Source organism: Podarcis gaigeae (assembly GCF_964106915.1).
Source record: "Podarcis gaigeae genome assembly, chromosome: 17".
Classification (NCBI taxonomy): Eukaryota; Metazoa; Chordata; class Lepidosauria; order Squamata; family Lacertidae; genus Podarcis; species Podarcis gaigeae.
In genome coordinates, this window is record NC_139694.1 from 20,970,253 (window position 1) to 20,983,125 (window position 12,873).

At 39.4% G+C, this 12,873-nt stretch overlaps 1 protein-coding gene across 43 annotated transcripts in view; it reads left to right on the forward strand.

Moving 5' to 3' along the window:
• PTPRD (protein tyrosine phosphatase receptor type D) overlaps window positions 1-12,873 on the forward strand; it is a 1,161,589-nt gene that overhangs the window by 996,774 nt on the left and 151,942 nt on the right. For 21 of the 43 annotated variants that reach the window (XM_083718180.1, XM_083718169.1, XM_083718209.1 and 18 more), the window contains 5 exons: window positions 1,280-1,413; window positions 2,927-3,071; window positions 5,779-6,084; window positions 6,901-7,094; window positions 10,241-10,267. In XM_083718180.1, coding sequence (XP_083574306.1) covers window positions 1,280-1,413; window positions 2,927-3,071; window positions 5,779-6,084; window positions 6,901-7,094; window positions 10,241-10,267 — 806 coding nt within the window. The remainder of the gene's footprint in view (window positions 1-1,279; window positions 1,414-2,926; window positions 3,072-5,778; window positions 6,085-6,900; window positions 7,095-10,240; window positions 10,268-12,873) is intronic. The other 22 variants (XM_083718170.1, XM_083718175.1, XM_083718186.1 and 19 more) reach the window with 5 other exon arrangements.

The following is a 12,873-nucleotide window of genomic DNA, read 5'->3' on the forward strand; positions in this document are numbered from 1 at the left end:
GTTTTTGAGACTACAATTCCCATCATCCCTGACCACTGGTCTTGTTAGCTAGGGATGATGGGAGTTGTAGTCCCAAAACATTTGGAGGACCAAGTTTGCCTATGCCTGCTCTAGTGCCCATCAGCATACAAAGCAAATATGGAAAGAGCAAGCCCTATGTTTGTTCATGGGGCAGGGGAGGGAGTAACTGGATCCTCTTTCCTCAATGATAGTCTTCTTTGTGACCAAGTACCTAGACCATGTGGGGAGTTCTGTGGTCTAAACCACTGAGCCTAGGGCTTGCCGATTGGAAGGTTGGTGGTTCGAATCCCTGCAACGGGGTGAGCTCCTGTTGCTCGGTCCTAGCTCCTGACAACCTAGCAATTTGAAAGCACGGCAAAGTGCAAGTAGATAAATAGGTACCGCTCCAGTGGGAAAGTAAATGGCGTTTCTGTATGCTGCTCTGGTTTCGCCAGAAGTGGCTTAGTCATGCTGGCCACATGACCCGGAAAAACTGTCTGCGGACAAACGCCGGCTCCCTTGGCCAGTAAAGAGAGATGAGCGCCGCAACCCCAGAGTCGTTCGCAACTGGACTTGACTGTCAGGGGTCCTTTACCTTTACCTTTTTTACCTTAAATTTACTGAACTCCTTTCATATCACAAACTTTTAAAGAGACTGTCTGCTCCTTGAGATTGTGATTGAAATAGCCCATAGGATTTTGTTGTGTTTTACAGTGTTAAATTGCCAAATGTGTGGAGAAGAGCAGGGTTAGGGTTAGTGTCTAAGCAGTAAGCACAAACCTGCATTTACCTTTAGTCAAGAAACAGGCAGGCTCAGGGGATGGTTTATCTGGCTAAGACACAGAGAAGTTCATATTATTCCTGTTTGTCATGTATATAGAGTACTAGAGTCATAACTCGAGTGGCTCTGCTGGATCAAAGCAATGTGCAGAAACATTTTGTCTGGTAAACAGTATGTTGACAGTGTAAAGAAAGGCTGCTCAAGCAACAGTATTAACTGCAATAAAGAACAGGACTATCTGGGTGTTTAATTCCCAGCTGAGCAAACAGTGGAACAGAAAGTGACATGTTTGGAATGCATGTTTTGGAATGCTCTTGGGAAGGTGACGCTACTGGAAATGAAACCTGGCTGCTTCCATTAGTGGGTCTTCAATAGAAACCTAAACCTGGAAGTGGTGGTCTGCATGGAGTCTATAATTGCAGGAAACAACTCTTAATTTTCCCCGCTGCCCCCATAAATGTACTTACTGAATGTTGATATTGTGTCCTCCTGCATCAGTCCCAGGGCAGCCATTGAACTTCAAAGCTGAACCAGAATCCGAAACAAGCATACTCCTTTCTTGGACCCCTCCACGGTCTGACACAATCTCCAACTATGATCTTGTTTACAAAGATGGAGAGCATGGAGAAGAGGTAAGTGAACTAGCTTTATGCCTTTAGAACACATTTTACAGGCCTCGAAAGTTGATAGACAGGTAGTCAGCCTCGTGTTAGTTGAAGGTTACCCAGTTGCTTGTTTAGTCAGATGTTCGCCCCATTCAATGCACATGGGATTGCAGCCTGAATTATATTGTCTACAACCCTAAATGTGCTCTGATTCCAGATGTTCAAATTTATAATGTAAGGAGTAAAGACAGTTCAATGCAAACTGATCTGTTTGTCTAACTATAGCCCCTTCAAAAATCTTAACTATGGTTTGTCTAACTAAACTCTCTGCTGTAATTCCAAGACTATACTTCCATAAGTGGCCATCTTGATTTCTGTAACAAATATAATGGAACCCTGGTTTTCGAACATAATCCATTCCAGAAGATTGGTTGACTTCCAAAATGTTCAAAAACTGAGGAGCAATGGGTGGTTGGTAAAATCCATTGAGAAAAAAGAAAAACATGCAGCAGAAGCCATTCGACTTCAGAGGTGCCTTTGAAAATGGAAGTGATTACTTCCTGGTTTTCAGCTTCCGGCTTCCGAAATGTTCAGCTTCCGAGATTCTCAAAAACCAAGGTTCCACTGTACAAGTATAACCACACAGATGCGTATTTTACTGTTGGCTTTGAAACAGAAGTAAGATATTGGTAAAATTGTTTTTCTTTTTCTTTTATTTTCTGACGTCCTCTAGCCTCCATGGACTGATTGCTTAGACAGATGGGCAGGGCCATCTCTTTGTAGATTGCATTGAATTCAGGGTAGCGTGCAAAAGCAATATGTTCATTGGCCCACATGGTTTGATTTCCAGACTGTGCAGGCAAAGGAAGCATTTTCCTTTGCACCAATCAACTCCATTTGTGAGCTCCAATCGGGAGCTGATTCCAGAGGCTTGTATTTGGCACAGAATTTAAATACAGCCCAAAATACAAACCCCAGTGGCAGTAGGAGTCGGCTCTGATTGGTAGCCTCCGGGTGGAGCCAATTTGAGTGGTGGTGCTTCTTGCACCAAATTTAAAAGGCACAAAATGCAAACCCCGTGTGCAAAGGAATAATAGGGAGCACACTTTAGGGCTCCTGATTCTTCCTTTGCAGTTGGCTGCTTTACCCAGCCCACATCTGATGGCATATGATGTCAGGTATAGGTTAGGTGGGTGTGCCTGCGAAACAAACATGTCTACAGGCCAAATGAGAATCACTACTTTAGCATGCAAAGTAGAGATTCCCTGTGGCTGATGTAGATCAGCCAGCTTCACATGGAGAGACACCAACCACTTACCAGTAAGGTACCATTCTGGAAAGTTAGGATTTAGTGTAATGAAGCTATTCCATATGCAATGGCTTGTGCCTGGAGCTGGAACCACACTGTGATGGCAGTGGTTGTGACCTGCTCCTTACGTTGGAATAGAAGTTTTGAGATTGAGTGTTAGAAATTCTTTAGAAGCAAAGACCCAAAGATCTAGATTTAAATTCATTTCCCCCTTTCCGACTTCCCCTTTAGCAGCGGATTTCCATTGATCCAGCTACAACTTACCACTTGCAAGGTCTAAAACCAAATAGTTTGTATTACTTCCGTCTGTCTGCACGCTCTCCACAAGGCCTCGGTGCTTCAACGGCAGAAATATCAGCTAGAACAATGCAGTCAAGTAGGTGTCTTTCTTTGATTACTTCATTTCTCTTCTTTATACTTGTTGACAAGCTAGTTGGCAAGTGAGTGAAATCCTATTATGTTTCAGTTATGGCTACATTGAGAAAATTTAACTACAAACACGCAGGTCAATACACTTTGAAGAACTATAAGCATAGCATTTTCTTAGAAGAGTAACATGATACCCCCAACCCCTGTCACGAGACAAAGGGTGCATCCAGACATTGTTTATCATACAGTTATGAATCTGTGCAAGTCTAAGGTTCGCACACCCACCCCTTGACATTCCTCTAGTATAACTGAGGAAATTGAAAGCTTTCGTTTCTGTTTTAAATTATACTATTGAACCAGGTTCAAGGCTCTTTACAGATTGGGTCTAGGATACATCAAGGATACATCAAGGATTGCCTAATTCCTTATATCCCTGCTTGATCACTGAGGTTTTCTGGGGAGACGCCATTAGCGGCCTCCCGTGGCTTGGATGGACAACTCATATTTAGTATTGTGAGCCTGAGCCCAAATTTATGGAGCTCCCTTCCAGCTGAGGTCAAAACAGGCCCCCTCCTTCCTGAACTTACAGCAGCTACTGAAGCCTTTTTTCTTCCAGCAAGTCATTTTAATTGAAGCTTAATTTTATAGTTTTAGGTGATTTCTTATTTTTATTTTGCACTGTATCTTTATAAAACAGTTAGAGACTATTGTAGTTAAGGGGTATATAAAACTGTTTAAATAAATAAATAACATTCAACTGACGTTTTGTGTTGTGCCTAAATCCTAAACTGTGGTTGATTTTAAGTAAGCTCTGTTGAAGCAAGCCAGCCTCAGGCCAAGCGTGATCAAGCTGGCTTGTTTCATCGAAACAACTGTTACGATTAAGCACAGCTTTCGGACAAAATTGCAAGCAGCAGTTAATCAAAAATAGAAACAAAAGTTTCTCACCTCCCTGTGGCCACACTAAAGTGGGAGGGGAACGCTTGCCAAGGCTTCTTCCCATACTGTAACCATGGTCGATAGTGAAATCTAGACACAGCCAATATGTTTTTGGAATCCTCAGAAGCAACTGAGACAAACAAAAGTGGATTGCTCATCTTTCGCTTTGAGTTTTAAAAGTTTAAAAATATGTTTGGGAAATGTATTTTTTTTAGGTCTCAGAGGGAGGAATTACAGGAAAATAAAAATCTTTTCTGTGTTGCTACCTGGGAAAGAGATGCAAAAAGGACTTGAGGAGACAGATTGAGATCAGTGGGACTTCTAAGTAATGCATGTGAAAGAGGTCATGGTTCCCAATTTCCCCAAATATTTCAAATATAAAACTGGATTTTTAAAAAGTAATTTCTGTGTATGCAACTGGAGGAAAATCTATTATTATTATTATTATTATTATTATTATTACTGTGTGGATAGGATTTGTACCCCAAAGAGATGAACGTGTTAAGATTTTAATGACATTTGCTTCTAAACTACTGTGGACATGCATTTTGGTTCTATTTCGAATGAATTTAACTTTTGGTTAAGTAAAGTAAATCATAAGATTTCATTAGGAATTTCCACACTGGTTTTGCTTAGGCAAACTTCTATATTAGCTGTTCGTGTATTGTGTGTGGCGGTGGGTTGGTGATAGTTTGTATGTATTATGAAATCGCTGGTAGACTTTAATTCTTTGCTAGCCGAGGTTTCTCCAAGAGGAGCTAAAATATAAAAGAGAGACTGGACCTAGGGTAAGTACAAGTTGCAGTCAGAATCATCAGCCCTGTCACTTTTCCATGGTAGGTAAACCTTTGTCTAAGATTAGCACAATCCCCTTATTGATTCTGCATGTTTTACAGTGTTTTGACTACAATTGATGTTTGAAATAAAGACTTTTGATTTGAACCTTAATTGTAGTACACATGTTCCAGGCCACTGCAGTCGTAAAAAAGAAAAGATAAAGAAAAGTGGAGTTGGGGGAGGGGAGAGAAAACTGGTGGTGCGTGATGGTTTTTATTCTATGTCTATTAGATGTGTTTGAGTTTCGAAATAGTTCTGATTCTTTTCTTCATGGCACTTCATATAAAATTATATATATATTAGATATGGATATCAATCTATAAAACATAGTGTATAAAAGACTGGTTATAGATAGATAGATCATCTATATATGATATATATGATATATGATATCTATATATGATATATGATATATCTATCTATCTCTCTATCTCTCTATCTATCAATATAAAACATAGTGTATAATAGACTGGCTATTTTGTCAGACATAATAGACTGGCTATTTTGTCAGACATGCCACAATTTTTTTTTTAAAAAAAACAACAACATAAAAATAACAGATCAACCAGCAAGCATACAACATAAAAGCTTAGGTAGTAGACACATAGAAGTATCATGTTTGATGTTTTTATTTCAAGAAGAATTTTTAATCACAGGTAGGTAACAATATATTGAGGCTCATTTTCATGTATTTTCCCCTACATCCCTTTCCACCTTTTAGTTCATTCATTTTCAGTTGGTTCACTTTTAATAAGCCAAGGCTCATAAGATTATCTAAAGTTTCTGTTTTTAAGTTTGCAATTTTGATTTGCCCTTGGTTTTTCCCTTCGTTATTTATTTTCTTTTTTCTTTTCCTTTTGTTCATTTTTTTTCCTTTTCCTTCAACCACTTCTGTTCTTTCACACTCAAATCCTCCTTTAACCCACTACTGAAATTAGAGCCATCAGCTCCTCCTCAAGACATTAGTTGCAAGAGCCCCAGCTCCACTAGTATTTTGGTAAGTTGGCAGCCTCCGCCAGTGGAAAAACAGAACGGAATTATCACTTCCTACTCCATCAAGTACACTGGAATTGATGGAGAAGATGACAAGCCCCACGAAATTTTGGGAATTGCTCCGGACACGTCACAGTACCTTTTGGAACAGTTGGAAAAATGGACTGAATATCGGATTTCTGTGACAGCCCACACTGATGTTGGACCTGGCCCAGAGAGTGAATCTGTGTTGATCCGAACAGATGAAGATGGTATGTTTCATCCAACACGTCAGTTTGACTCTCTCTCTCAATCTGCTGTCTTTGTGTGGTCTAAGATTATTCCCCCCTCTGCTCATCTTTTTTGACCCCTGATGAGTTTTACAAAATATTTTAAACACAAATGCTTGCATTTGCATTTGTTTTGTTTTTGCTTTGAAATATATGCACAGAAGAATCACACTTTAAAGTTTTGCCCCTTGTAAGCGTGTATATTTTTCTTCTATTTGAAGATTCCCCCCTCCTTTTCTTTCTTACTTTTTTGCTCTTCTGATTTTAACTCTTTCTTTAAGAGTACCCTTAAAGCGTTTCTCTTTTGGAAAACTGATGCTGCTCCCTTTTTAAAAAAAATATTTTGGATGCTGACTCTCTTTCGTATCTGAACACTGAAGACTGCACCCCTTCCCGTTATCTTTTTTCCCCCTACTTAAAATAAATAAATAAACAAAATCAGAAAACAAGCAACATTTTAAAAGTCTTCTTGGTTTTTATTATTTTGATTACTAAATTACTTCTTTGTACTTCAATGCTTTGAGTCTCAAAGCATCTTCCTTGGCTTTTGTGCGTTTTTACATGTTTTTTCTATTTCTCTAATACTCTTTTTTCTTCCATTTTTGCATCAGTCATGGTTTTTGATCTTTTCACTGAAATGTAGAGCAGATTTGTTGGGTGTTTTCATTTGTATTCTTCGAGGAAGGATTAGTGGGTCTGCGCTTTAAAAAAAAAAACCAAAAGAAAAAGAAAGAAAAAGACACTGGTTGTTTTGGACAAGTACCTGTAATTCTTCTTTTATCCACTGATGTGTTCCAGTTCCTAGTGGTCCTCCTCGCAAAGTCGAGGTAGAGGCTGTCAACTCTACAGCTGTTAAAGTGTTGTGGCGTTCACCAGTGCCCAATAAGCAGCATGGTCAAATCCGAGGGTACCAGGTGCATTATGTGAAAATGGAAAATGGAGAGCCCAGGGGGCAACCCATGCTGAAGGATATCATGTTGGCTGATGCACAGGTAATTAAACATACTCTGTTAATTCACGTAACAAAAAATAATAATGTTGTACAGTGGTACCTCTGGTTACGTACTTAATTCGTTCTGGAGGTCCATACTTAACCTGAAACTGTTCTTAACCTGAAGCACCACTTTAGCTAATGGGGACTCCCGCCACGCCACCGGAGCACAATTTCTGTTCTCATCCTGAAGCAAAGTTCTTAACCTGAAGCACTATTTCTGGGTTAGTGGAGTCTGTAACCTGAAGCATATGTAACCTGAAGCGTATGTAACCCGAGGTACCACTGTATTTAGTAGTGTAATTATCTCTTCTATTTTGAACTGCAAAATGGAATGCCTCCTTCCTGTTCCAATAGGTTATTGCCACAGAGTGCCCTGAATATTTCAGAAGCCAACCGTCATTCATAAAATTCATAGAATGATACGAGTTGGAACGGACCCTGAGGCATAGCTGTCAACTTTTCCCTTTTCTTGCAAGGAATCCTATTTGGAATAAGGGAATTTCCCTTACAAAAAGGAAAACACTGACAGCTATGCCCTGAGGACCATTTAATCCAATATGCAGGAATTGAACCTTCAGCCTTGGCATTATGAGCACCATGCTGTAAGCAACTGCACTAGTCAGACCATGTGGATGGCACTGTTGTCTAAACCACTGGGCCTCTTGGGCTTCCTGAACAGAAGGTCAGCGGTTCAAATCCCTGTAACGGGATGAGCTCCCACTGCTCTGTCCCAGCTCCTGACAACCTAGCAGTTCAAAAGCATGCCAGTGCAGGTAGATAAACGGCCTTTCTGTGTGCTCTGGTTTCCGTCACGGTGTCCTGTTACTCCAGAAGCGCTTTAGTCATGCCAGCCACATGACCCGGAAAGCTGTCTGTGGACAAACGCCAGCTCCCTCGCCGCAAAAGCGAGATGAGTGCCGCAACCCCAGAGTCCCCTTTGACTGTACTTAACCGTCCAGGGGTCCTTTGCCTTTACTTTTACCTACGTCTGAAACTTGATTTTATTCCTATAAATAAATCACCATTCTGGATCTGCAGCAATCTGTATGAAGTAGTCTGCAGCAATCTGTATGAAGTGGTCGCACTGCAGTGGGGTGAAACCACCATTTCTAAAGATGTGCACCTGAAATGCAGAATTTGAAATTTCAGTGCTGCCTTTGTCTTTCCCTGTCAGGTCGTTGGTACTATCAGAAGAGACAGTGCCAGTTCCCCACCTGGCTAGGATAGTCTCACATAAAGGATTTCTAGACTGGGAACTATATCTGTTGTGTATTTGATAAGCAAGATCAATTGTGTCTACTTTCCTCTTACTTTACATTCATGTAATATAAGGGACGCGGGTGGTGCTGTGGGTTAAACCACAGAGCCTAGGACTTGCTGATCAGAAGGTTGGTGGTTCAAATCCCCGCGACGGGGTGAGCTCCTGTTGCTTGGTCCCTGCTCCTGCCAACCTAGCAGTTCGAAAGCACATCAAAGTGCAAGTAAATAAATAGGTACCACTCCGGCGGGAAGGTAAGCAGCATTTCCGTGTGCTGCTCTGGTTTGCCAGAAGCGGCTTAGTCATGCTGGCCACATGACCTGGAAGCTGTCTGCAGACAAACGCCGACTCCCTCAGCCTATAGAGTGAGATGAGCGCGCAACCCCAGAGTCAGTCATGACTGGACCTAATGGTCAGGGGTCCCTTTACCTTTACTAATATAAGGGGAAATAAGATGTTATGACTATTAGTTAACATTTCATGTATTTTTTCTGTGACTGGCAGGAATTTTCTAACCTGTTTCCAGGAATTGCATCATTAGGATTTTTTATTATCTTTTTAAAATCTGGGTCCTGTTGTTGCATTAATTTGTCACTACCTCCGTGAGCAAGACCCAACTGAAGTTAAGCATTTTAAGTCCCATTAATTTCAAATCATTTAAGCTAAGCATTTGTTTAAATCCCTTCCATTGAAATAAATCATTTTGGTTGGGTCAAGTGCAGTATCAGCTAGAGTTTGGTATTATAGGTTTTGAACTCAATTACATACATTAAATATAGAGGAGTGTGGTTTAAATGAAAATTGACCTAGTAACAAGTGATGTCTAGATTCAATATTATTACAGATATTCCTGGTGTGATGTAGTGAAAGTGTAAAACTGCTTATTTTTTCTCTCACAAATTGTAACAGATAATAGAGAATTTATGTTCTGAGTGAATAGATTTGTTCACATTAAGGAAGCTTCTAAAATATAGGATTTTAATTATCTCTATGTGCTTTATGAGCTTGAAATTCTTGAGTTCATTGTGCTGGTATCATAAAATATGTATCCCACAAAAGTATTCCATTTAAGATTGATTCTAGATGAAAACATGGCAATAGACAATCATAATCATCAGATATTATGCTCTAAACAGTTTAGATGGAAACAATTTGTGATAACTACAGTACATTCAAAGAGGAACTGTAACTTTTTCCCCCTGTGGAGATATAAATCACTTCTATTTTGCTGATGTGTTCCTTAAATGATTTCTGAACGTGCTAGCCCCTTTCCTTATTCTCACCAATGTTTTTAGCACCATTAGAACAAACTATTCCTTCCTTTGCTTCATTGTGAATCTGGGCAATGATGTAAAAAAGAAAGAAAAGGGAAGAACAATATGGTCGTGTTGTGTCTTTCTCGGACATATTTTTTTTTCCTGGGGGGGGGCTATAGTCAGATTCCAATTTTAGATGATAGAAGGAACAGAGAAAATGTGCTGTTGGTCATAGGGTTTCATTACTGACATGAAGTCTCAAGTACATATAAATTGCCTCTATTAATCTAAACAGGTGCACTGAATTAATTTTGACAAGGTAAAATAGAAATGAAAATGAATATGGCTTAGTAGCATGTGATTAAACAAAATGTAGCCTTTCATTACATCTCAGCAGCTCAAATTAATGCAGTCATGAAACATTACTATGAAATAATAAAAGCACTCCAGACTGGGATCTCTACTTTCCTAGAAGGAGAGTCTGTTACTTATTTACAATTTTGGCAACAAGTCGCACTGCTTTTTTAAGGAGCTAAATTCAGTCCTAAGAATAAAGTTGCCTCAGCCCAGGCTACAAATATCTCCTTATGTCTTCTGTTTTTCTTCCCAACATTCTTTACTCTCAATTAGTGGGAATATGATGATACTACTGAACATGTGAGTAAAAACTGACTGGCCAATCAAAAAAGTGTGGTGGCTTTTTCTCTGCTTTAATCTTTATTTTTTCTACATTTGGTTGTTTGCACATGTGCATGGATTAACACCTTATTTCATCATCTATGGCATTTGGATTTTTCTGCCTTCTTCTTTCTTTCCTTTTGGTTTGGCGTAGTGCTGATTTTTTTCTAAGTGTGTTGAATTTGCATACTCGTCTGTTCAGTCACTGACACTAACTTTTATCTCGCAATGCACTCCAGGAAACTATTCTTAAAATAACACAAAACATGTACTCATTCCCATCTGCTTGATAACTCTGCACCTTCAGGTCCCAATGCACTCAGGGTTTGTTATAAAACAAATTACTTTTATTTTTAGCTGCTAACATGGTGCCCATTTCCATTATTGACACATCATATTAAATGTATATTTGTGAAAATATACATTGGTACTGGCTGTGTGCCAGTGATGTTTAAACAGCTTTGTTGCAGATATCACTTCCATCATTATTAACTAAGATTCCATCATCTCCATTTAAAAAGATGCTCTTTAATCTGTACTCTTTTCCCCGCCAATACTGTCTCTTCCACTTGTAACTGAAGCCCCAGAAACTGAGGGTGGATATATATTCTAGTTTCCTCTCTCCATTTGATGAAATGTCATCAGTCAGTGAACTGATGTTGAATATCCACACACATTGTTTTCTTGTGGATAATTCAGTATTTGTTCAGATTCAGTCTGCCACGTTCAATCTTTGAAAATGAACATTTTAAAAAAGCATTTAACTGGGAAGAGATGTCTGGTCCCATAGGATTAAATCCATATGCTTGATAGGGTTATTCATAGAATGACCAAATGCCCAAGTCTGAAGACCTTGGATTGCATTTTTCAGATGCATATTACTGAACCCATTTTTATTATCCATTAATACGACTATTTTGTTATTGTTATCTTACTGGGTGATTGCACTCATGGATTCTACACATACATGAGCATTTTACAAACCTCAAGCAACCTACCGTATTTTTCCGTGTATAAGACTATGTTTTTTTCTTTAAAAATCATGCTAAAAAGTGTGGGTCATCTTATACATGGGTAGTGCATAGGGTGGATGTTTGATTGGTTGCTGCTGAGGCTGTCAGCGGCTATTGTGCGTGTTATTGGTTGCCGCGTCAATGGGTTGTGGTGATTGGCTGACGCTTCGGCAGTTGGGCGGATGATTGGCAGCTTCTGCCGGCGATGGGACAGATGGGAGGCAGATTTTGCGATGTGGGCGGATGAGCGATTTTTGGCATTCCCCTCTGAAAAAGTCTCTGGAACTCTGGGCAATCCTCTCCAAAAAACCTCTGTGCCATCTCCCCCATTTTCTTAAATTTGAGTCCCCCAAAATAGTCTTATATATGGGGGCGTCTTACAGACGGAAAAGTACGGTATTTCTGAGGCAAGGTCATACTTTTTACAGAAAGGACTCAATCTACTCCTAGGGTGATCAGTGTCGATATATAGGTGATTGTCACATGACCCAAAAATCCCTATTTTCAGCCCTTTGCACATAAGCAACACAACTGGATTTAAGGGGAAGAGAAGAGGCTTCTGTTGATGGTAACAGCCAACTGTGCTGTCCATGATAGGTGGAATCACGAATAAACCAGAGCTCTACTAATGTATGGAAAGTCTCCACACATGGGCACTCTGAGTTGATTAAGCTATTCATTTTATAGCCATTCTGTTTAATAACAAATCTGTTTGCAAACTCTGCCATCCATATATGAAGCCCCATTTGCAACCCAACTTTGCCATTTTTATTAGTGTTGAAAAAAGTGCATATAGGGTTTACTAATTGGAAGTAAGAAAGAACTAAGAACATGCTTTCTTACATTACAAATTATGTCCCATTGATTTCAGTGGGAGTGTGTTAAGCACATATATGTAAATCAGTGGGACTTAAAAGGCTTAATTTTGGCTGGATCATACTCTTGATACCTAGTCTGTAAATTAAACATCATTAGTTCCCACTTCTGTTCACTTTATGAGCCTTTCCTCAGTAATTAGCAATTTGATTGTTACTGATTTATAACTTTCTCAACCTGCCCTCAGAGCCAGTTTCAAACATGCTTTAATCTTCATCCCCTTTTGTTTATTAAAAAAGCAACACATTGTATTCAATACTAAATGCCTTTTCCATCTTCTCTTGTTCCATTGCAACCAAATTTTCAAATTATGTTTAATGGCTCTTTCAGATTATAGAGAACAAATTACTCTTATATTGAATGCCACTTTACAAACACTACTTTTATAAAAGTGTATGTATATTTTATTTTTAATCACTAAAAGAAAAGGCTTTCTAATGTACAATCCTGTGCATATTAACTTTAAAAATATCCCCGTTACATTTAGTTGGGCTGACATCAAATGAATGTTCATAATAGTGTGGAGCGTTACAACAGTGCAGTCTAGTCCTATGCATGCTTTACTCGGAAGTAGCTGGGCTTACTTCTGGGAACAGGGCATATGAAAGCATATATTACATAAAACCAGGGCTTTTTTTCAGCCCAAACTCACTGGAACTCAGTTCTGGCATCTCTCAGGTGGGCACCATTGCCGTT